Below are 25,622 nucleotides of genomic sequence, written 5' to 3'. Positions count from 1 at the left end.
AGAAATTTGTCTCGAAGCTGTGTCACACAAATCTGTGGTAAAACAGCTAACAGTAAGTAAGTCTATTTTTTATTTTATTTTGTAAAGTTATTTTTGGATGATAATTAAGCTGAGTGTTGAAGGTTTCCAAAAACGTTTCGCAATCAAGGATAAGTTGTTTCTAGACAAATCACCTCTAATCTAGAGACGTTGAATGACTCCAATGTAGCATTGGCATCAGACGGGCAACATTAGATCCAGCCTTATATCTGAATGCATTCAACATTAAGCATGTGCACCACAGGCGACTGGTGGCACCTTTATTGGGGAGGACGCCAGGCTCATATGAATAACATATGCCATTTATAGCCTTTTATTCAAAGTGACTTAAATTCATGCATTCATACATTTTAAGTATGGGTGGTCCCTGTGATTGAACCCACTAGCCTGGTGTGGGTTGCACTACCAAGTACCATGCACTACCAACTGAACTACAAAGGACCAGTAATGACTGGAATGGAATTGACACATCAAACACAGGGTTTCCTTGTGTTTGATACCATTCCATTCACTTCATTCCAGTCATTATTGTGAGCTGTCCTCCCCTCACCAGCCTCCTGTCATGTACACCATAATATTGGTGTGATATTGGGCAACTGCTGACAACTGTTATTTCACCACTGGTTAACAAACTCTGGCTCTCTAATTTCAGAGCACATTGTACACCTTTTAATTAACTGGTCGTTCAGTACAGTACCGTTTCCGTGTCTGTTGAATTCAACATTGCGTACCGTTCTGGCATACTGAACGCAACCCTGATGGCTTGATGCCAAAACGTTTGTTTTGTTTTTTCACCTTACATTATGAACTTTTCTGCACAATGCACTTTTTGGGCATCATGATGTCCCAATAAATAATCTCTATTTTTGCATTTAAACCTGTTTTGGATTTTTCCTCATTTTCGACAGTGTGCGGGTCTACATCTCTCCCAGTATTATTATATATTTTGAAACCTACTCACCTGTAACAGACACTATTTGATATAAAGGTCCTTTAAAGAGCGAATATGGACACCCATCATTTCATTAGAGGCCCAGTGCAGTCAGAAACGGGATTTTCCTGTTTTATATACACTGAGTGTATAAAACATTATGACACCTGCTCTTTCCATTACATAGACTGACCAGGTGAATCCAGGTGAAACCTTTGATCCCTTATTGATGTCACTGGTAAATCCACTTCAATCAGTGTAGATGAAGGGGAGAAGACAGGTTAAAGAGGATTTTTAAGCCTTGAGACAATTGATACATGGATTGTGTATGTGTGCCATTCAGAGGGTTTTTACCCTTAGTGTGGTAAAAATAAATGTATGGAGGTGTGCTAGACAATCTATACTTAAAAGGATCAGTTGTGTATTGTTTTTAAACATATGCATGCTTTTCTCCCACAAGAGAACATCTGCGGTAGGATACACCTGAGAATCCTCTGCAGAGGCAATCGAGGAGAGGAGCAAACTCCTCTGTTCACCTATTAACGAATTGACACTCAAAACATATGGGGACCAATTATCAGTTTCCGGGTCATGGAGGAGAGGAAGGCGGAGGAGTCGAGGAGAGGACTTACTTTTGCACAATTGAGAAAAGGCTTATGTGTTCTACTTTCCCAGCCAACACCTCACCAACCAATAGAGATACAACCTTTAGAAAGTGACAAAATATTTTCCAATTTATGAACGCTCAAAACTTTGTTTCAAGCACCTTTTGTTAGGTTTTTTATTGGTACACTGAGCACATTGTGAAAAATTAACATCAGTCCATGGAAAGTGCCCATATCTCATGCACCAGATATATCCTTAAAGTGATCTGTGATTATTGTTCACATTTACTCCACAGTATGAAATGAATCCAGTGATCCAGCGACACCCTGAACACGACTGAACCTTTGAATGTGTTTAATTTGTTAAGTGTTTATGAGTTTTTAGTACACTATTAACACACCACATAATTCACAACCCTTTGGACAACCCTCCCGGTATAGGATCATGAACGGTGCAGGAGTTGTCTTTCTTACAAAAAAGTTTATTTTGTCACTCGAGCAACAGGCATTGTTGTTTACATTCAGAACACTGGGGCTGAACATGCTGCGGAGTGAGGCAGGTGTTGGTGGTCTCAGATAGTCTTTTGCTCTGGAAGTTCGTGGGTTTCAGAAGTTGTTGTGTCCTCCTGGCTCTTATCTGCGACCTGTGTGCAGCCTTTGTCACTTGAAGGCTTGTTGTCTTTCACGCCATTGGGAGTGTTGGAGTAGGTTGCATCTATACTCTCGTAGGGCTCTGATGTCCACTGGGGGGCAACATAGAAAAGATAGAATTTTTTTAATTCATTCAGAATTATTTCATTACATTTATTTAATACAATCTGAAATCTGATGCATTGTACCAACTAAAAAGAAAAATTTAGTCTCATTTGAATTTGACTTATTTAAAGGTTCTGACAAGTGTCCTCAATCAACTGTTGACATTAAATGCTAACATAGGTAACCACAACATAGTTAAACGTTAATATAGTCTCATGAATTAAGCTTAATAAATGCTACTAAATATGTTATCGGGCTGGAGCTTCTACCTGTGTGGCTCGGCTAGTGGACCGGCAGGAGGGTCCACCCATGGCGATGTTGACGCTGCTGGATGACTGCGTGTCCGTGGTGTTGCCCCCCTCGGCCGCCGACAAGCCGGAAATGACCAGACCGCTGGAGAAGCTCCTCTTGCCGAACAGCAGGCTGAGGGTGGAACTGGAGGAGGACACCTGGCTTGAGCGGTGGTGGGCTGCAGCCTGGAGCTGGGAGCTCAGTTGGCCCCCGGCCGTGGAGAGCCGCGGCACCTGGGAGAAGATGGAGGCGATTGAGGTGTTGAAGGACAGCTGGCTGTTGGAGAGGAGCTGCACCAGGCCATTGGCAGAAGCTGACACCTGCTGGCTGTCCAGGATGGGCCCTGACTGGCTGGTGACTGGAGGCCGCTGGCTCTGGGGCTGCACTGAGCGGCTCCGGTACTCTCTCCTGGCTGGATGCACATAAAGAAAAGAAGACACAGTCCGTGTCAGAACCTAACATGTCAGAACCATGAACATAGCTGTCAGAACCTAATGTTTCAGAACCATGAACATAGCTGGCAGAACCTAACGTTTCAAAACCATGAACATAGCTGACAGAACCTAACATGGCAGAACCCTGAACATAGATGTCAGAACCTAACATGGCAGAACCCTGAACATAGATGTCAGAACCTAACATGGCAGAACCCTGAACATAGATGTCAGAACCTAACATGGCAAAACCCTGAACATAAATGTCAGAACCTAACATGGCAAAACCCTGAACATAGATGTCAGAACCTAACATGGCAAAACCCTGAACATAGATGTCAGAACCTAACATGGCAAAACCCTGAACATAGATGTCAGAACCTAACATGGCAGAACCCTGAACATAGATGTCAGAACCTAACATGGCAAAACCCTGAACATAACTGTGCAAGACACATCAATGTACTCTACTTAGATGTGTAATGCTTTCATGGTAAGGAAACCAATATGTAAATTAGTAACTTGGGTGAACCATCCCTTTAAACGTATCATGTATTGCATTTGTTGAGCATACGTGTGCATCTCCAGTAGAGAAAAGCTGGTGAACCAAACCTGCAGCGTGCTGCCTATTGGCGTGAGAGGTCCTGTTGGGCCTGGCCTGGTAAAGACTCAGGCTCTGGGAGGTGATGGAGTTTGGGTTGTGGCTCAGAGAAGAGGAGCCCCCTGCACAGTCCACATCCTCGATGTTCACACCACTGTTACAACTGGTCAGGTTATCCTTCCGCACCCTGCAACACAACACACACACACACATAGCGTGTGTGTGTTACCTTTATATTACCTTTATATGCCGTCCGACAGCTCTATTAAAATTATGTTTAACTCAAGGGCAATGAATCTGGATTGAAAAATCTACATCTAATGTCAATCGAAAGCATGGACCTATAAAAGGCTTACACAGTGCAGCCGTACCTCCACCCAATAAACACTCTAAACATAAAAGTTCCATTAGCCTAACAGAAGATGCTAATGGTCAGTTAGTTATTTCAATCTCTCTGGATGCAGCCAAACATGTCGCAGCACTTTAGCCCTATAGGGTTTGGAAAGAGTGGTGCTGTCACAGCAGAAAAGTCCCTGATTGGATTCCACCCATAGGGGAGCAGAGCTCTAGCAGACTGGTTGATAAAGGATACTCTTCTGTTTCCCCTTGGCAGCCAGCACTCACCGCAGCCACTTGGAGAGGAGCCAGGTCCTGATGCTGTCCAGGCTGAGAGGGCCGCCCCAGATGCTCCTCAGCTGCTTGTGGGTGCCCATGTAGGAGGTGGTGAGGGGGGACACGTACATGGGGTAGCCCAGTGGCTGGTCGCACGACGAGTTGATCATGTTTCGCAGGGCCTGCTTGGAGTTCTGTATGCTGCCGCGCTCTGGGTTGCGGTTGCGCAAGAACACCAGCTCCTGCTGCTGGCCGGCCCACAGGCCCCTTACACACTCCTTATTGATCTAGAAGAGAGGAGAGGATGAAGAGGGTAGTATTACTGACATATGAATACACATGACAGTCCAAATCCATACTTCTTTGATTTAAATCACCATTTTAATCAACTATGATACTATGATTAAATCATGACTTCAATCTACTGGCGATGGCAGAGAGGGATCAGGGTAGTACTATTGACACCTGAAAACACATCACACACCTTGTCCAATTCCACATTTCTTTACTCTGATTAAATTACAATTTTAATCAACTGGATATGGCAGACCCATTTGGATAAAGTTTCTTTACTTCATTAACCAAACCAACAACTCGTCCACCCCACACTGCTCACTCTAAACTATTAATATACAGTGCCTTATGAAAATATTCAAAGCCCTTGACCTTTTCCATATTTTGTGGTTCAGACTGAATTTAAAATTGATTAAGTTGATTGATTGATTGAGTTTTTTGTCACTGGCCTACACACAATACCCCATAATGTTAAAGTTGAATTATGTTTTTACAAATTAATTAAAAATGAAAAGCTGAAATGTCTTAGGTTAATAAGTATTCAACCCCTTTGTTATGGCAAGCATGAATATGTTCAGGAGTAAGCATTTGCATAACCAGTCACATAATAAGTTGCATGGACTCACTCTGTGTGCAATATTAGTTTAACATGATCTCTGTACCCCACTTATACATTTATCTGTAAGGTCCCTCAGTCGAGATGTGAATTTCAAACACAGATTCAAACACAAAGACCAGGGAGGTTTTTCCAATGCCTCGCAAAGGGCACTTACTGGTAGATGGGTAATAATTTAAAAAAGTAGACATTTAATATCACTTTGAGCGTGGTGAAGTTATTAATTACACTTTGGATGGTGTATCAATACACCCAGTCACTACAAAGTTACAGACAGGACTCAGTTGCCAGAGAGAAAATAAACTGTTCAGGGATTTCACCATTAGGCCAATGGTGACTTTAAAAAGGTTAGAGTTGAATGGCTGTGATAGGAGAACACTGAAGATGGATCAACAACATTGTAGTTAATCCACAATACTAACCTAATTGACAGAGTGAAAAGAAGGAAGCGTGTACAAAATACACATATTCCAAAACATGCATCCTGTTTGCAACAATGCACTAAAGCAATACTGCAAAAAAATGTGGCAAAGCAATTTACTTTTGTCTTGAATACAACGTGTGTTTTGTTTTTGCCAAATCCAATACAACACATCACTGAGTAGCACTTTTCATATTTGCAAGCATAGTGGTGGCTGCATCATGTTATGGGTATGCTTGAAATCATTAAGGACTGAGGAGTTTTTCAGGATAAAAAAGAAACAGAACCTGGTTCAGTCTGCTTTCCACCAGACACTGGGAGATTAATTCACCTTTCAGCAGGAAAATAACCAAAAACACAAGGCCAAATCTACACTGGAGTTGCTTACCAAGAAGAGTGAATGTTCCTGAGAAGCTGAGTTAGTTTTGACTTATCTGCTTGAAAATCTATGTCAAGACCTGGAAATGGTTGTCTATCAATGATTATCAACCAATCAACCAGGTGTGGAAAGCTATTAGAGCCTTACCCAGAAAGGCTCACAGGTGTATTTGCTGTCAAAGCTGATTCTAACATGTATTGACTCAGGGGGTTAAATACTTATCTAATCAAGATATACTAGTATTTTTTTCCTCATTTTTTATTTTCAAATACATAATTTATAATTTTTCTTCCACTTTGACATTAGAGTATTTTGTGTAGATTGTTGACAAGAAAAGACAATTAAATACATTTTAATCCCACTTTGTAACACCATAAAATGTGGAAAAAGTCAAGGGTTGTGAATAATTTTTTAAGGCACATCAGAGTAATCTCATGTTCCAGACAGCTTCACACAGCTTGAATAGACAGCAATTCTGAATAATTCCAGTTTGAACTATAATACCATAGGCACTTCTATAGATCTGAAAGCACTGGATAGATGTAAGCAATATCGTAATAGCTTCATCTTGTCTTTTGGTTGGTAGAAAAACTGCCATATTGCTTACATTATACACTCCTCACTGATCTACAGAAGTAGCTACAGAATAGGGGCTTGGAATTCATCATGTGTTCAGCACAACTGTTCATTCCAATCTGGGGTAAAGTTTTTTAACCATTGGTGGGGAAAATGCTAAACTGACCCAAGATCAGTGTATAGGGGCAACTACACCCTACACCATTCATCCCACACCCACCTTAATGACCTTGAAGCTGAGGTGGCGTTTGTAGAGCATGATGATCTTGTACTCGTCCGTGCCGTCATCCACCATGTGTCTCAGTGTGAGAAGAGTGTCCCGGCTGGACAGAACCGCCTTCCTCCAGGCTGGGTCGCTTTCATGGCAGATCACCAGACTGGTCTTGTAGTTACTAATGGCCTCGTACAAGATGGCTGGCTCCTCTGTCTCCTCCAGACATGTGAAGTGGTCCTGAGAACAACCAAGGAACAGAGCAGTAAGTAGAACCGCCATAAGTAAAAGGTTTATTTCAGGGATTTACTGAACCACTTAAAGGACAGGATTCAATTAACAGAGCATTGTCGAAAACTTTTATAGCGCAATTTGCACTGGAGCCGACATCCGCCTATTTACCTGTGAATTGCTCCTTTTAAAGGCAATTTCTCTTGACATTTGCGGGAATCACATTCACAGTAAATGCTGCAGATGTCAGCTCAAGGGTAAATAACCTTTAAAAGCAAAGTGCAGTCAGTGCACTTATCGACAATGCGCTTTTGATTGCATCCTGGCCTAAATAAATCAATCTTTGCAGCTCTACTGTAAAGTGCCTTCAGAAAGTATTCACACCCCTAGACTTTTTCCACATTTTCTGTGTTACAAAGTGAAGTGGGATTAAAATGGATTTAATTTAATGTTTTTGTCAACAATCTACACAAAATATTCTGTAATGTTAAAGTGGAAGACAAATTCAAACATTTGAAAAAAATATATATGAAACATTTATTAGATATATAAGTATTCAACCCCCTGAGTCAATAGAGTGGCACAAGACACTGAATCTCAATGCAAGAGGCATCACCGCAGTACCTGGTTTCAAAACCAGGCTGCATCACATCCGGCCGTGATTGGGAGTCCTATAGGGTGGCGCACAAGTTGGCCGGGGTAGACCGTCATTGTAAATAAGAATTTGTTCTTTACTGACTTGCCTGGTTAAATATATATATTTTAATAGATGTTAGAATCACCTTTGGCAGTGATTACAGCTGCGAGTAAGTCTCTAAGAGCTTTCCACACATGGATTGCGCAACATTTGCCCATTATTATTTTCAAAAATCTTCAATCTTTGTCATATTGGTTGTTGATCATTGCTAGACAACCATATTCAGATCTTAGATTTTCAAGTAGATTTAAGTAAAAACTAACTCGGCCACTCAGTAACATTTACTGTCTTCTTGGTAAGAAACTCCAGTGTAGATTTGGTGCTTAGCGCCATTCCGTCTTTTATCCTGAAAAACTCCCCAGTCCTTAACGATTACCAGAATACCCATAACATGATGCAGCCACACTATGCTTGAAAATATGGAGAGTGGTACTCAGTAATACTGTATGTTGTATTAGATTTGCCAAAAACATAACAGTTTGTATTCAGGACAACAGGATGCATGTTTTGGAATATTTTTTATTCTGTACAGGCTTCCTTCTTTTCATTTGGGTTAGTATTGTGGAGTAACTACAATGTTGTTGATCAATCCTCAGTGTTCTACTATCGCAGCCATTAAACTCTGTAACAATTTTAAATTCACTCATGATGAAATCCCTGAGCGGTTTCCTTCCTCTCTGGCAACTGAATTAGGGAGGACGCCTGTATCTTTGTAGTGACTGGGTGTATTGATTCACCATCCAAAGTGTAATTAAGAACTTCACCATGCTCAAAGGGATATATAAATATATATTTTTTTACAATCTACAAATAGGTACCCCTCTTTGCTAGGCATTGGAAAATCTCTTTGGTCGTTGTGGTTGAATCTGTGTTTGAAATGCACTGCTCAACTGAGGGACCTTACAGACCATTGTATGTGTGGGGTACAGAGATGAGGTAGTCATTCAAAATCATGTCAAACACTATTAGTGCACACAGTCCATGCAATTTATTATGTGACTTGCTAAGCACATTTTTACTCCTGAACATATTTAGGCTTGCCATAACAAAGGAGTTGAATACTTATTGACTCAAGACATTTACACTTTTCATTTTTAATTAATTTGTAAACATTTGTAAAAACATAATTCCATGTTGACATTATGGGGTATTATGTGTAGGCCATTTAATTCATTTTAAATTCAGTTTAACTCAACAACATTTGGAAAAAGTCAAGGGGTGTCAATACTTTCTGAAGGCACTGTACAGCAAGATACCATGGTTAATAGATACATGTACAGTCCACTGAGAATGCACAGGAAGAGTTTAAGGTTAAATGTACAGTCACCTACATATTCTACTTCAATAAGGGAACAAGAGAGCAAATGTTATTGTCTTCAAGATAGGCTATTGTGAATACCTGATGGAGTTTGAGACTCATCCTCACACCTGGGGCCACCACTTTCTGCAGCAAATCCATATCCGTGAACACCCACTCATCTTTAGTAGCGATACGGAAGTCTCCTTTGAACAGAGTGTTGAACCCATACAAGAAGGACTCCAAACTGAGTTAGAGAGACAGAGAAAGGGAACATTGTCTTTTTGAATCACATTACAGAAAACAGAGGGTTAAAGTTTAAAGAGACTTGCGTACACTGTGATACTACAGTGTATTTGTACAGTTGAAGTTGGAAGTTTATATACACTTAGGTTGTCATTAAAACTCGTTTTTCAACCACTCCACAAATTTCTTTTTAACAAACTATAGTTTTGGCAAGTCGGTTAGGACATCTACTTTGTGCATGACACAAGTAATTTTTCAAACAATTGTTTACAGACAGATTATTTCACTTATAATTCACTGTATCACAATTCCAGTGGGTCAGAAGTTTACGTACGCTAAGTTGACTGTGCCTTTAAACAGCTTGGAAAAGTCCAGAAAATTATGTCATGGCTTTAGAAGCTTCTGATAGGCTAATTGACATCATTTGAGTCAATTGGAGGTGTACCTGTGGATGTATTTCAAGCCTACCTTCAAACTCAGTGCCTCTTTGCTTGACATCATGGGAAAATCAAAAGAAATCAGGCAAGACCTCAGAAAAATAATTGTAGACCTCCACAAGTCTGGTTCATCCTTGGGAGCAATTTCCAAATGCCTGAAGGTACCACGTTCATCTGTACAAACAATAGTACGCAAGCATAAACACCATGGGATCACTCAGTCGTCATACTGCTCAGGAAGGAGACGCGTTCTGTCTCCTACAGATGAACGTGCTTTGGTGCGAAAAGTGCAAATCAATCCCAGAACAACAGCTAAGAACCTTGTGAGGATGCTGGAGAAAACAGGTACAAAAGTATCTATATCAAGGTATTGGAGTGGCCATCACAAAGCCCTGACCTCAATCCTATAGACAATTTGTGGGCAGAACTGAAAAAGCATGGGTGAGCAAGGAGGCCTACAAACCTGACTCAGTTACACCAGCTCTGTCAGGAGGAATGGGCCAAATTCACCCAACTCATTGTGGGAAGGTTGTGGAAGGCTCCCCAAAACGTTTGACCCAAGTTAAACAATTTAAAGGCAATGCTACCAAATACTAATTGAGTGTATGTAAACGTCTTACCCACTGGGAATTTGATGAAAAAAATGAAAGACGAAATAAATCATTCTCTCTTCTATTATTCTGACATTTCACATTCTTAAAATAAAGTGGTGATCCTAACTGACCTACGACAGGACATTTTTACAAGAATGAAATGTCAAGAATTGTGAAAAACTGAGTTTATATGTATTTGGCTGAGGTGTATGTAAACTTCCGACTTCAACTGTATCGGTATTTATCTTCCTGGGGTCCAAACACATTAAGGCACTTACATCACACATAAAACAAAAGATAAAACAGTACATCATATAACATAAATACACCACTACATATCTACAACACAAAATGCATAAAACCACCAGACAACAATATTACAATGTACAGTGCGTGTGCTAGCGTGTGTGTGCGCATGCGTGTGTCTGTACCTGTGTGTGTGTCTCTTCACAGTCCCCGCGGTTCCATAAGGTGTATTTGTATCAGTTTTTAAATCTGATTCTACTACTTGCATCAGTTACCTGATGTGGAATAGAGTTCCATGTAGTCATGGCTCTATGTAGTACTGTGCGCCTCCCATAGTCTGTTCTTGATTTGGGGATTGTGAAGAGACCTCTGGTGGCATGTCTTGTGGGGTATGCATGGGTGTCCGAGCTGGGTGCTAGTAGTTTAAACAGACACCTTGGTGCATTCAGCATGTCAATACTTCTTTTACAAAAACAAGTAGCGATGAAGTCAATCTCTTCTCCATCTTGAGCCATGAAAGATTTACATACATATTATTAATGTTAGCTCTCCGTGTACATTTAAGCGCCAGCCGTGCTGCCCTGTTCTGAGCCAATTGTAATTTTCCGAGGTCCCTCTTTGTGGCACCTGACCACACGAGAGCCGTAGCTGCCCCCTTATGGAATCTCAATGTAACTACAGCTTAGTGTAGATTGATGTGTTTTTACCGTCCATGCCTGGAGGGTAATAAATCCCATATTTATCATGAAAGGAATGAATATTTGACAGCAATGGAAGGTTTACCTGTTGGACATGTTGTGAGATGCAGTCCCCAAGGATCTCCTACCCAGCACAGACAAGGCATAGCACAGAGTGACCAGAGGGGAGTCCTCGTCACAGTCCACAGGCTGGCAAAGCACAAAGGTCAAAGGTTCTCATTGTTCACATCCACTGAAATGACCAGCAGCAAGAAAACCTAACTGTACAACATGGGGTCATACTGCATGTCATGATAAGGCCCTGGAGTTTTTCTTGACCACATGACCTTATCAGGAAAAATTAACTAGACTAGGGCCTGGAGTTTTTCCTGACTACATGCATGATTGTACTGTTCATTGCAATCTCACATCTCTACTTACCTCCTCCATTTTGTTGGCACAGTACTGGATCCACTCCAGATAGACGTTACAGAAGCTAGCCCTGGTGACGCCCTGGAGGCAGTGGACGTAGTCTTCGTCTATCTTAACGCTGAACACGGCCGGGTCTCTCTCTATGTGGTGCCACTTGGTGTAAGACACCAGAGCCTCCGTGATAGAGGAATCTTTGATCCACGTCTGTAGCTTCAGAGAGTGGATCAGGTAGTAGATTATGCTCTAGAGGTGAAACAAAAGGGAATAATAACAGAAGATTGATGATTTTATGGTCTACTCCCTTTTGCTTGCATAAGACCAAGCTCAGACTTACCGTGGGATGAAACGTATTTAACTGCTTATGAAATAAAACCGGTAATAAATTACAAAGATGCTGAAAGTAAAAAATAAAAAAAATAATATAATTGAGCAATAAGGCCTGGGGGGAGTGGCATATGGTCAATATACCACGGCTAAGGGCTGTTCTTATCCACGACGCAACACAGAGTGCCTGGATACAGCCATTAGCCGTGGTATATTGGCGATATACCACAAACCCCTGAGGTGCCTTATTGCTATTATAATCTGGTTACCAACATAATTAGAACTGTAAACAAGTAATTTGTGTCATACCCGTGGTATACGTTGTGACATACTACGGCTTTCAGCCAATCAACAATCAGGGCTCAAACCACCCAGTTTATAATACTGCTTAGATCAAAGGTTAAATGCAAATTCAAAAACCTTTATTGTCTGTTACATTTCCATAAGAAGTAAAAAGGTCTACAACCTTCAGATAGTAGGTGATGAGCAGTTTGCGCAGGTCGTACACCTGCAGCATGGTGGCAGCATTGTTCTCGCTGATGCTGTAGCCCTCCAGCAGGTACTTGGTGGTGGTGACCTCCCAGGCTAGCCATCGCAGGTTGAAGGCCGCGTTGCAGGACAGGATGTGGGGCAGGTGGCCCGGCTCACAGCAGCAACAGGCATCATCCTCCTCCACCCCCTCAGTGATGGCCTCTACCTCCCTCTGCTGGCAGTATGTACCTGGGGAGGAGGAGAAGGAGCACAGACAATCATGTTAATGGTGATTTTAAATCTGTGTTCGAGATGTAAGGTTTAGGATTATTAGAAAACAATTTCAGATAAAAATTGAATAACTTCAGAATTAAATGAAACATATCAAACATGTAACATTCAAAACAGTCAAGATATTTCCCATATCAGTAGAGTGTGATCAGAGCCACAGAGTATCTATATGTATATAGATCTATATGGTTCTGGGTGTGGTATTGTGCTCCTCACTGTGTCGCTGAATATTTGTCAGTATCTGACCTCTGAACTCCAGGCCTCGGAGCTGGAAGGTGACCAGGCCATTGCCGATCTCGATGAGGTGAACAAAGGCGTTGAGGTAGTCAGAGGCCAGGATGAAGCAGTCTCCAGAGCTGTAGTTCCCCCAGCGTCCCAGCATCAGGTCACCACACAGAGAGTGCTGCAGAGAGCGCGTCAGATACTCATAGAAGATGGAGTTCAGGTTGTTGTCGTCGCATCCTGGGGGAATAAAGGCTTATGTAAAATACACTGACTGACATCACCAACAAACCAACATGTATAAACCATGAGAAGATCTTTGTAGAGTTGAGAAATTCTAATTCAGATTATTATTTTAACGTTAATTAGGGGAAAAAACATGTTGATATTTATTCAATAAACTTAATAGGTTACCTGTCTCTTTATCAACCTGAGATACCAGTCTGCTATTAGAGTTGTCAATGCGTTTGGTGCTGCAAAATGGTACAAAACCATAGATTAGGGAGACAGTAAAATAAGGTAAACATTGTCTAATTCTGGTTTATTTTTAGGACCTTTTCTGTGTGTTAAATTAATTACATATATCCTCATCAATAACTCAGTGACTGTAGTAGAGTTAGAGACGGAAAAGGAAGCGAGACATCTCACTCAATCCTTTTTTCTGGTTCATATACAGTCAATGAACTAAGCAGACCAGACCCAGTTGCTATTGCAATGGGAGAGACATCCCTTAAGCAGACCGGAACTGTGACAATTCTTTTCAGTGGTAAACGTCTTGAGTAAGACTTATTTTATCCATCATCTTTAGTGGTCTCTATACTCTGCTTGTATACCCCTAGCCTAGAGCACTTAGCTCAGGGTCCTTGCTATCCGGAATCTTTGGGACGTTCCTACCCCCTTGAAGTTTACATTTAAAATGGTTAAGGTAAGGGTTAAGGTTAAGGTTAGGGTAAGGGTAGTGGTTAGGGTTTAGGGTAAAAGGATCCCAAGGATCCAGGATAGCACTAACACACGGCTCAGTCAGCTGAGTGCATGACATCTGAGAAAGAAATGTCCTTATATGGATGTCAACATATAATTCACCACTTGCATATTTTCTGAGCACATTAAAAACAGAAGAAACAGATGTGAGTGACTAATAATGAACTTTCACCAGATGAATAATTATTGACAGCGACCTAACTCAATGGTTTGGTCATAGACTTAAATTGAGTCGGATGTCCCTTGTCCCCTTCTTTATTCATAATGGACTTTCCCACGTCCCATCTCTAAGGCTGAATGCCCTGGGGTGCGGCCGACACACCGTGGTGCTTTAAGGGGTGCATGCATATTTCATGGTGCTTTATCTCATGCTGTGGTCGGTGAAAGGCCATTACTTGTAGTTCCTCTCCCAGAACTTGACGGGCCGTGGGTAGGAGGTGACGAAGATGGCACTGCCCAAGAAGGGGCTGAGAGGGGTGTAGAACAGAGTCGTCACAAATGTTTGCAGCAGCAACATGGCTGAGTCTGAGCTGCATCATGAAGGAGAATCACCACAACCAAGGAAAACCCACCAGGTATCAATTAAATTGGAGACAACAGGTTTACCACACTCACATATCTTCTGTCAAATTCGCAGTTACATTACAGTTTCAGTCAGAGCAACGTCAAAACATATGCGCAAGGTTGTGTAGTTCCTACACATGTCAAAACCAAAGGATACGAGGCACAGCGAAGGGCTGAGCGAATGCGTGGAAGGCGCTGCCCCATGCAATCTGCCATGGTGCGATATAGACCATGATGAAGTGGAGCTTGTGAAGCAGATCACTGAGCTGTAGAGGAACAAAGACCTGCTGTGAGTCACTGACAGACAGCAAAGCCAGTTATTTTTAGACCAGATCCTAAAAATAAATCCAATATAAATCAAAAGTAGGGAGGCCACTACATACAGAGCAGCTGGCAGGTGTTCGCTGCTTCATATAGACCCCGAAAAAACTGTATGTTTGTTAATCAACTGTAGGGAGTTTGGGGACCGCAGTCATAGTGAGTTGTATTCCTTTCCTATCTTATTGTAGTGAGAGGTCTGTCATTGGGAGTGTGTATACCAGTCTCCGGTCACATCGCAGACTGACCTTGTGGAAGACAATGGACATGATAAAGAAGTCCAGCAGAAAGGTCTCTGAGGCCCTGCTGCAGTCGAACTCGAAGAAGACGATAGTGAAGATGAGAGTGACGAACTGGAAGCTGGGATTGCAAAAGGAGGCGCGGAGGAGCTTCATCCCAGCAACTGTCATCAACAAGACATCACAGCTGGAGCGAGACACAGAGACCTGAGCGACTCAGGTGTACAGGCGTGACACAGCGGAGCAAAGCAGAGGGGTGACATGGAGTGGGAGGGGAGCAGGGGAGACAAATGCACCAATACTAGCGAATATTGTATATACATCACACTTTCTTCCCTAGCAAGGGAAGTGACATGCAAAGTGACTGTTGTCATGATGACCAGGCTCAGATGATGACATCAAAGTGACTGACTGTCTACTAGTTAGTACCTGTACATAATTCAGACTGGGTTGAAAGTGATATTTATGTGATTGATTAAGGTACTAAGGGTTTTGTTCCACCTCCAAGATGCACAGAAGGGAGTGGTGGAGACTTTATAAACTTATGAAGAACTGTGTGTTTCTGGATAAGGTTTTCCCAGCTGCTACATGTAACTGCCAAAATAAAGGAAACAACAACATAAAGTGTCTGAATAGAGTGTTGGGCCACCAGAACAGCTTCAATGCACTGCGGCATAGATTCTACAAGTGTCTGGAACTATATTGCAGGGATACGCCACCATTCTTCAATGAGAAATACCATAACCAGCTGTTTTGTTGATGGTGCTGGAAAATGCTGTCTCAGGCACTGCTCCAGAATCTCCTATAAGTGTTCAATTGGGTTCAAATCTGGTGATTTAGACGGCCGCAGCATATGGTTTCAATCGTTTTCATGCTCATCAAACCATTCAGTGACCACTCGTGCCCTGTGGATGCAGGCATTGTCATCCTATGGTGGCATAACCACGGTAGCCAAAATAATACCTGTGGAAAGAAGTGGCGGACGCTCAGCCAACCGGCGCCAGTCGAGGTGCAACCAAAAATAAAGCAAGGTTAAAAGATTCATGTTTCGGCCTTCATCAGAATAATCCTGACGATTATTCAGATGAAGGCTAAAACGTTAATCTTTTAACCTAGCTTAAATAAAACAAAAAAATGTAATGGTGAGCGAGTGTTGCGCCTTTTCCTTTTGATTTCTAAAATAATGGCCCGCCTAGCATTTTATACATCACGGGATGTTAATTGCTTAATTAACTAATTGCATAATTAACAACACCTGTGTGGAAGCACCTAATTGTAATATACTTTGCAATGCTCATTTACTCAAGTGTTTCCGTTATTTTGGCAGTTACCTGTACATTAAGATTTATGTTGACATTTTAGGGTAATTACATAAGCGAGACAGAGGCAAGTTTAAAGGATTTCATTCTGTCTACCTGCAAAGAGATTAACTTTACATTCCAAACTGAATGTTATACAGACTGAAAATGGTTCTTAGAAGACCTAGGTCAAATACATACACAGGTTGGCATTTATTGAGATGACTCATGTACTGAAGGCAGCTCTGCAGATTGGTCACTAGCTAGCACAACCACAAAGTCATAAAATCTGATTTTAAACGTAACCCTAACCTTAACCACACTGCTAACTCTAATGTCTAACCCTAACCTTAAATTAAGACCAAAAAGCACATTTTTGTTTTCATGAATTTTTATGATATCGACAATCAGTTGGCCTATCTAGTGGAAACCAATCAGTTGGCCTATCTAGTGGAAACCAATCAGTTCTGCCTCCAGGGCAAGCAAGACTCATGACAATACACGTCAACCTTCAATACATACGTCCAATACTTGGCATGCACTTGACTTAGTTAGCTTGGTACAATGGAACCACTGGAATAGTTCCAAAAGTGCAAAACCTAAATCACACCAAGCGTACATCAAATACTTTCAAATACTTTTGCATTTGACCCAGGTCTGGGTCTTGGTTCAGGGAAAGGAGGGAGTATGTTTTTTTAATTAAAAACTTTAGGAGAAAGGTACTTACTGGATGCCTAGCTTCTTGTGGTGACTGAGTGAGAATCCATCATTGGTGAGCGCACTCAGAATGATGGCTGGGTAAACCACGTATTTCTCAAAACACAGCAGGCCCACGTAGAGACGCTCAAACCACATCAACTGAGCATCATCTGGAAAATGAAATCAACTTTAATCACAACACGCAAGAGCTGTTTCTTACTTTTGCAGTACTTGACAAATCCGTATAGATGAAAGCACAGGAGATAGGTCTTCCCCAACTAACTGAACCCACACGTGTATAGAACTATAGGCTATTAAATGTAGTCTTTCATCAAATTTGTACCAAAGAGTCAGAGATGCAAAAGGTCTACAGTAGGAAAGACTGCATTGTGTCACTTTAAAAAAAATAAAAAAAATAAAGACAGGACTAACCTCTGGGTTCAAACTGGGAGTACTCATTGCTCTTTAGCACTGGGTGGGAGATCCAGAGCCAAGGGTGGTGCTTCCGTAACTGGGGTACGAGATAGTGGGTGACAAAGCCCACTGTCCCTGCCAGCGCATACAGTACTATGGTCACAAAGGGCTGTGGCGAGAAAGGAAGAGAAAAGGAGAGAAAGGAAAAGAAAGGGAGAGAGAGAGAAATGGAGAGAGAGAGAGAGAGAGAGAGAGAGAGAAAGAAAGAGAGATGGAGAGAAAGAGAAAGGGATATAGCGGGAGAGAGAGAGAAAAGTGGAGAAAAAGGGATAGAGGGAGAGAAAGGGATAGAGAGGGAGAGAAAGGGATATAAAGGGAGAGAGATGGAGAGAAAGGAGAGAGAGCGAGATGGAGAGAAAAGGGGGTTGACTGAATACTGAACCGATCAGATAACATTTTATTTACGACACCACAGTAATTATTTACTGATGAGACAACATTGCTTTACGACACAAACAACATTTATGACACATCGTTTAGGGATGGTGTTTGGATGTAGGTAACCCACCTTTAGGGACAGGAAGACAGTGCTTGAAGTAATAGCAAAAGTTAAAATGTAGGCAATGGAGCAGACCACAAGATCCGAAAGAAGAATCTCCTTCTGCAAATGCAAATCATACAATATCACAATTGCGGAATATAATAATGTGTTAAAGTCAAACTTTTGTCCTGAAACAAAAACAGAGGACAGCATTTGAGTGGAAGTGGAGGAAACAATGCAAGTCTCTGACTTACCACTGAATTCATGAGCTTCTCTGGAAGAGGATCCTTGATGTCTTCTGAGTCTTCACCCTCTTCCTCACTGTCCACAAGAGTGGGCATCAGTTTGGACTTGATCAGAGACCTGTATGTGCACAAAAAAAGGAGAATATCTTAGCCTTAGCACTAACAACTCTCATACAGTCAGCATGTTAGCAGGCATAACAATAGGAGCAGAAAAGCAGGCGGCTTACATCAGCACAGTCGGATCACTGCTCTGCCCACTCAGATGATAGGATAGAACCACCAGCAAGCCACAGAACCCAGAGAACAAGGCTGGGGTATGCTGTTCATCCCAGGGCTCCTTTAGAATAGAATAGAAATATTGATTATTGTACCATTTCAAGCTCGACTAAACTGCCTCCGCAGCAACAAACTGTTCCGTCGCAGTGCAAAACATATCCTTCATGTAATCATACACGTCTTTACTCAATAATGAATTCATTCCTACCTTCAGAGCTCCAAAACAGAAACCATACAGCAAAGATAATGCTGTCAGACTACGGAATATACTGTACACTGCTGAGTGGAGTCCAGTTGCAGCTGACAAAGGAAGTGGAAACACAGGAATCAGGTTAAGGGCTAGGTTTATGGTGGTACAGTATGCATTCAGTTCATGACTATGAAGGTCAAGCAAAACAGAAAAGAGAGTGCTACTCACCTGTTCCACCAAAGAAATGAATGTCTATTTGTTCGAGAAGGTAAATCATAAAGGTGTTGATTTGTGGGAACAGGCCAACGAGAAATGTGATAGGAAAGCAGTAAGTGATGCCTGTCGAATATAGAACAGACATGACTTTAGAACTATAAGCTTTTTAGAATGTCAAAATAAAATATAATCTAAAATTATCTAACGGAGATGACTGAAAAAAGGTAAAAGAAATGATTTATGGTACGTCACTTACCCACTAAAATGTCTCTCAGGAATTTGAGAGCATCTGCTAATACTATGGTGATGCCATATACAGTGGACACAGGCAGATCCTTACTTCTTAACATCTGTTCCAGAATCCAAATAAGGCCACAGAAAATACAGAAATAAGCAGCCCGGCTGTAGGCAACAATCTGATTGTGTCCCTGGAAAACATCAAGAGGGGAGAGAAAGGAAGCAGAGAAAGCCTTGAACCATCTAGTTTGAAAAATGTAAATACTAAACAACCAGTGAAAATGTAAAGGTAATTGCCTCAATAAAGGAAACACCAACATACAGTGTCTCAATAGAGCGTTGGGCCACCAGAACAGCTTCAATGAATCTTGCCATAGATTCTACAAGTGTCTAGAACTCTATTGGATGGATGCGACACCATTCTTCAGCGAGAAATTCCATAATTTGATGTTTTGTTGATGGAAAAAACTGTCTCAGGCTCCGCTCCAGAATCTTCCATAAGTGTTCAATTGGGTTGAGATCTGGTGACTAAGAATGCCATGGCATATGGTTTACATCGTTTTCATGCTCATCAAACCATTCAGTGACCACTCGTGTCCTGTGGATGGGGGTGTTGTCATCCTATGGGGGCATAACCACAGTAGCCAAAATAATGGCCTGCCCAGCATTTTTCTACATGACCCTAAGCATGAAGGGATGTTAATTGCTTAATTCACTCAGGAACCACACCTGTGTGAAAGCAACTGCGTTCAATATACTTTGTATCCCTCATTTAATCAAGTGTTTCCATTATTTTGGCAGTTACTTGTATCTTCACAGTATGCCTTTAGAATATGTTCCATACAGACTCACATGTGTTGGCGAGGCTGCATCAGGTTGGACACTCTGTAATACAAACAATTTGTTCAAAGTGTTATTAACGTGATTAACTGATATACAGTCAATGACTGACAGAGAAATGTGTTTCCATCAGCAATGTGTCAGATAAAAAGTACTTAGCTAAAGCTTAATTCCATTGTTACAGTGGAGTATGTGGTGGAGCATTGAAAATGGCACAGTATTATCACAGATCTGGTATCCTATCACTGATCTGAATTATGTCAACACAGATAAGCAACGGTTGTACGGTTGATTAAGCCTTATCCTTTGTTACAAAATAGATACCTTCCTTACCTTTAACAATGAGTACTGGCAGCTAGCTATGACCACGCAGAACTGGAAAACCCAGATGTCTTTGAAGCAGCCATGGTTCAGCAGGATGAATCCCAGGAAGGCCACCAGGAAAGCCAGGAACACAACTGCTATGTTCTCCACCACATCCTGGTTCCTGAGGAGAGAGAGCAAAGGTCAGAGTAAAGTCTCTGTTAACTAGTTGATCAATCGCTGAGAGATGGAAAAGAAAAGATAGAATGGGAGCTTTTTCTCTTACCTGTCCAATAGCGCCAACAAGGCGAGCCGGTCATACAATATGTTTACCCACTTCCCAGGAAAAAGCTTGAGCTTGTAGTACAGCTTACGAGAAGGCTTTTCCTGTGTGGAGGTCTCTGATGATTCATCAATCGAGTCCTCCTCCTGTCAGAGGTGGAATTCAGGTTGTAGTGTAAAATAAATGTCAATATCACTTTAATTGAACCCTTAGTCATAAGGGTTACATAACACTGACATAATAGATGTCTTAAACCGTCATGACTGTTAGTTTCATCTCATAACAACTGACTACACGCTGTCATGACACAGATAATGTTTAGATCAGTTCTCATACAGCTACATTGTAAGTAATAATCAGTACATTTCACCCAGTGTATTTCCTGTGTGTGTGTGTTTGTGTGTGGTGTGTGTGTGGTGTGAACCATACATTGTGAATTAGGCGCTGAGAGGAACGATGTGCTATGTGATGTCTGAGCCAGGCAGGCAGTTTCTGTTCTGCTCACAGAGTCACTATAGTTTGATTAATGGCCAGCACTCTGCTTTGCAGTGCTGCGTCTGAGCACCGCTTGGCCTTGGTTGCCTGCGTCCACTGTCTGGGATGGATAGGGGTTTATGGGTGGAGTGGAGAGAGGAGAGAGGAGATGGGGATGAAAGAGTGGAGAGGTGGGGTGTAGTGACTTGGAAGATTTTGGGTGAGGGAAGGAGGGGAGGAATGGGTGGTGGGGGAAAAGGGATGGGGGAAAGGGGTTGAGGTGGAGGTGGGGGGTTGTAGTCACCTGGAAGATTTCAGGGTGAGTTCTCCGAGGCCGAAGCCTGTGTGAAGGGATGATGCGGCGCTGGAAGGGGCAGTCTGTATGTCCACCCGCCAGCCCGTCCTGGCACTCCGAGTTGGAGGAAGTAGAGAGGAGATCACTGGGTACACGACAAGGTTCACATGTAAAAGCCCATGACGTTTAAAAACAACTCAAATGAAACATTGTCAAATGTAAATAGAACACAACAAGAACTTCATACAAATATTACATATTAAATAATTGAGGTTATAGTACCACATGTTGCCTGTGATAAGTTCAGCTCCGAGGGGTAGGTTTAGGGCTCTCTCAGCATACAGCTTACGAGGTCTGTCTCCTGGAATAGAGAGCAGACAGAACCTCACATTTAAAACACCTACCTGATATGACGTAAGTAAAATACAGTATGTTACACTACAGTATGTTATACAATAGTTGGGCAATAATAGCAGACAATTGACCCTTGGTTACTGTTGCAACCTCTGCCAACATTTTCCCGGGAAGCCCAATTTCCCATTGAACCACTGCCGAAATCTCCTCACAATGATCTCAAACTGTGTTTCTAATAAACAAATCCACTCACAATATTCTAAAACTGTGTTTCTAATACACAATTCAATTAAATACAGACTACCCCTTGCTAATCAGGAAACTCTTGGGTATGTTGTGGTGGACTGTCATTACAATTGCTTCACGGGAACCTGGTAAGATTAAGTTTGTAGTGTAGCTTGCCACTGACTGGCTCTGAATTCACTGTCAGCAAGCAGTCAAAGCTTTAACCACTTCTGGAGCCAATTAGTGCTCTCAAATCATATCCTGATGTTGACAGCAGACGGGAGTTAGCTAGCTAACATACATTTTGAGAAAAACAGGTTATATTAAGTGGCTAGCTAGTGTTAGCAACGTTTGGTGGTCAATGTGACTTAGAGATAGCTAACCAGCTGAACTAAACAAAAGTATAATTTCACATTTAAAAAAAATACTCCAACAGGCTCTGCATTTCAAGAATCGCAGTAGCAAGATACTATTAAATTATTTAGCCATTTAAACATTTATTTCTTGAAGAAAACGCTCAGTTTTCATGCGATTTAAACGGATGCTTGTCCGATGTATCGACAGTTGATATCCATTGAAGTGCTGCGATTGGTTAGCCAAAATTCTAGGGCGGAGATTATTGAAGGGTCAGTTCACTACCACATTATCCAGTGTTTGTAACCAGTTTGTAGACTTCAGTGAATTGATGCCGCACAACAATATTTTGCACTTACTGTGGACTGTATGGAAAGTATAGGCGTCCTCCTTGTTGGTGGCCTCTGGTCTGCATATGACCTGGAGCATGGAGCTCTCTGACTGAGATGTTTGGGAGGGTAGGGAGTCGTAGTCTGGGTCTTTATCCCGGTCTGTCTGGGGACTGAGAGTAGAGGACAAACTATACAACGATTATATAAAAAAAATGCATTCATTTACAATAAATATCAGATCAAATAACAAAATAAAGTAAATTGTGATGATGACCTTTTATATCTAAGAGACATTTGAAAAGTTTTACCTGTCTGGAGACACAATGGGGATCCGTGTTTCGGGGATGGTGTGGAGGGTGTCTGTTGTGGCCAGAGTATTGGGAGGGTTTGGCCGCTCCTGCTGTCTCTCTGTCTCTGTGTTATCCTCAATTTTTGCAGTGACGTCCTCTGCAAAAGCAACACTCGTTTTCAATTTTACCAATAAAGAATGAGTAAAACAGCTATTTGCACAACAGAGACAATAGCTTCTCTCCTAAAATCTTAACTGTCTACATGTATATCATCATTATCTGACAACCTACATATACCTGGACCCACCTTCCTCCATGGCTCTGTCATCCTCATTTGTCACCTCCTCTGGTAGCTTTTCACTGCCACTGGCTCCCCTGGTGCTGTTGATGGACTCCAGCAGCGACACAAACTCCACAAAGTTGGACTCGTTGGGGATCTGGCCCTCCTTGGCCTCCAGGTCTGACTTGGATGAGGTCATGGTGGTCTGTTTATTCTGTGATCTGTCAGCAATGAGGACTGCATCCTTCCCGCTGTCCATGCTCAGGCCTCGCACGTGTGTCCTGCCCCCCGGGCCGTACTTCCTGAACATAGACGGGATTCGCAGGAAGCCATCTGCATCCACATTGAGGTCCGGAGGGTCGTTCTCGTCAGGGTGGGAGTGGACATCGATGCCAGAGGAGCTGTTGTCGGCTGTGGTCAACTGGGGGCTGGGGTGTTCCAGGTCTGCCTCATTGTACTCTATGTCCCGGCAGTCCAGAGCGGCAGAGTCAGCGCTCATCAACTCTTTGGTGATCTGGCCGTCTGGGCTTGGGGTCTGCAGCTGAGCAGAGTCAGCCTCAGATAAGGGTTCCCCTTCATTCTCTGCCCCACTCCGTTCATCATCCTCAGGTGAGTCAAAGGTGATAACAGGGATTTTGATGAGGCAGTCGCCAGCAGCCCCTCCATGGGGGTCGATGCCCATCTGTGCCTGGGCAGACTCCAGGATGCTCTGTTTGACCGACTCCTCCAGTTCCGCAGCCGTCTGGGCATCACAGCTCATGGTGATGATGATCTTGACCATGTCGTTCTCATCCAGGCGGGCTGATGGGCCAGAGTTGTCCACAAAGACAACAGCAATCTCATCTGAGCAGTATGTCTCCTCTGGCTGGTCATTCTGAGGAGGAGGTGGGAGGGGGTCATCACGCTCCTGAATGATCTCTAGAGAGTTGTTGTTGGGGTCCTGTTGGGGCTGTTTCTCCTGCTTTGTCTCATCTGTGCTTTCTTCATCACTCCCCTTGGAGGAGGGCAGTCCCTCATCAGCAATCTCCCTATCAGCCACATGCTTCTGCTCCCCCAGCAGGAGAGGGGCAGCCTGGTCAGGGTTGGGGCTAGACAGGTCCTCTGGGGAGAGCTCTTGCTCAGGCTGTAGGCTCACTCTGGGTTGTTTCTCCTTGGGGATACTGTCACTCTGGGCTGCAACAGATATATTAATGTTACAACGAGCATATTGACAGGAATTTAGAATGGCTCATAAATGAAAGAAAAATAATGTCTCAGTCTTTACAAGTTCTTCTCTTAACTAACAATAAAGAATATAGATCTTCTCAGCAACACTTTGCAAAACCAACATTATGTGAGCATATTTATTGGAAGCTGACAACATGCTTATCTGAGCATATTTTAAGCAATATTGTGCTAGGCTAGCATAATGAGTAGTAATCATTTTATCACTACATACACACAATGCATTCCAGGAAGAGCATTTTATTCTCACAGTGAGATTTGAAAATAGAAAACTAATTTCCCACTATAGGGGGGAATCAGACCAGTGTTAAAAATATAGGAGAGTACAGTACCTTCAGTATTCTTTAAGTCTTCTGATTTTGGGCACTCCTGTAAGGGCAAAATATATGGATGATGATGAATAGAAAAATGGGGGTGGGGGGGGCAGTGCTCATTCACATCTTAGCTTTAACTCAAAAATGTCTATTCCATAATATAATATAGTAGTAGAATGTAGCTTGAGGGTAGTTATAATAGTACACTAACCACACCAATCAACCCAGGGTCCGTTTCTGTCTGTTTCACTGTAACCTGGATGACTGGACTCGGCCTGTTTCTCGTCAACATTGTCATGGCAACACTGTCAGGAACCGTGCTGCTTTTCCTATTTGGAAAGACGTAGAGTATGTGGTCATCTGTGGTAGTTCATTTATCAAAGGATGACATCATGTTTTTCAAGACAAAAGCACTACCCAAAAGAGACATTCTATTGTGCATTTGGAGAGTATTCAGACCCCTTGAATTTTTCCACATTTTGTTACGTTACAGCCTTATTCTAAAATGGATTGAATTGTTTTTTTCCTCATCAATCTACAAAGCAAAAACTATTTTTTTTTGTGCAAATTTATATTTAAAAAAACAACTCATATCACATTTAATTATTCAGAGCCTTTACTCAGTACTTTGTTGAAGCACCTTTGGCAGCGATTACAGCCTCGAGTCTTCTTGGGTATGACGCTACAAGCTTGGCACACCAGTATTTGGGGAGATTCTCCCATTCTTCTCTACAGATCCTCTCAAGCTCTGTCAGGTTGGATGGGGAGCATCGCTGCACAGCTAATTTCAAGTCTCTCCAGAGATGTTCGATAAGGTTCAAGTCCAAGCTCTTGCTGGGCCACTCAAGGACATTCAGAGACTTGTCCCGAAACTACTCCTGCGTTGTCTGGGGTGTATGCTTAGGG

At 42.3% G+C, this 25,622-nt stretch overlaps 1 protein-coding gene across 2 annotated transcripts in view; it reads right to left on the bottom strand.

The window, feature by feature from the left end:
• Positions 1-1,722: 1,722 nt before the first annotated feature.
• Positions 1,723-25,622, bottom strand: part of pcnx2 (pecanex 2) — a 29,033-nt gene continuing 5,133 nt past the window's right edge. The window contains exons 3-34 of one of the 2 annotated variants that reach the window (XM_055890058.1): positions 24,928-25,045; positions 24,735-24,771; positions 23,206-24,351; positions 22,917-23,055; positions 22,636-22,796; positions 21,626-21,704; positions 21,353-21,488; positions 20,578-20,720; positions 20,322-20,475; positions 20,001-20,033; positions 19,168-19,339; positions 18,924-19,034; positions 18,714-18,805; positions 18,457-18,566; positions 18,239-18,347; positions 18,012-18,104; positions 17,462-17,612; positions 17,058-17,199; positions 15,042-15,219; positions 14,633-14,741; positions 14,307-14,436; positions 13,345-13,403; positions 12,955-13,170; positions 12,413-12,666; positions 11,632-11,865; positions 11,297-11,400; positions 9,094-9,238; positions 6,776-7,006; positions 4,282-4,556; positions 3,669-3,844; positions 2,601-3,034; positions 1,723-2,318 (exon numbers count right to left, since the gene is read on the bottom strand). In XM_055890058.1, the coding sequence (XP_055746033.1) occupies positions 2,148-2,318; positions 2,601-3,034; positions 3,669-3,844; positions 4,282-4,556; positions 6,776-7,006; positions 9,094-9,238; positions 11,297-11,400; positions 11,632-11,865; positions 12,413-12,666; positions 12,955-13,170; positions 13,345-13,403; positions 14,307-14,436; positions 14,633-14,741; positions 15,042-15,219; positions 17,058-17,199; positions 17,462-17,612; positions 18,012-18,104; positions 18,239-18,347; positions 18,457-18,566; positions 18,714-18,805; positions 18,924-19,034; positions 19,168-19,339; positions 20,001-20,033; positions 20,322-20,475; positions 20,578-20,720; positions 21,353-21,488; positions 21,626-21,704; positions 22,636-22,796; positions 22,917-23,055; positions 23,206-24,351; positions 24,735-24,771; positions 24,928-25,045 (5,842 nt within the window). In that variant the 3' untranslated portion in view covers positions 1,723-2,147. The remainder of the gene's footprint in view (positions 2,319-2,600; positions 3,035-3,668; positions 3,845-4,281; positions 4,557-6,775; positions 7,007-9,093; positions 9,239-11,296; positions 11,401-11,631; positions 11,866-12,412; positions 12,667-12,954; positions 13,171-13,344; positions 13,404-14,306; positions 14,437-14,632; positions 14,742-15,041; positions 15,220-17,057; positions 17,200-17,461; positions 17,613-18,011; positions 18,105-18,238; positions 18,348-18,456; positions 18,567-18,713; positions 18,806-18,923; positions 19,035-19,167; positions 19,340-20,000; positions 20,034-20,321; positions 20,476-20,577; positions 20,721-21,352; positions 21,489-21,625; positions 21,705-22,635; positions 22,797-22,916; positions 23,056-23,205; positions 24,352-24,734; positions 24,772-24,927; positions 25,046-25,622) is intronic. The other variant, XM_055890059.1, reaches the window with a different exon arrangement.

The sequence above is a fragment of the Salvelinus fontinalis genome, chromosome 30 (assembly GCF_029448725.1).
Source record: "Salvelinus fontinalis isolate EN_2023a chromosome 30, ASM2944872v1, whole genome shotgun sequence".
Lineage (NCBI taxonomy): Eukaryota > Metazoa > Chordata > Actinopteri > Salmoniformes > Salmonidae > Salvelinus > Salvelinus fontinalis.
Note: the sequence above shows the minus strand (reverse complement) of the source record. Positions and strands in the feature narration are given on the sequence as shown.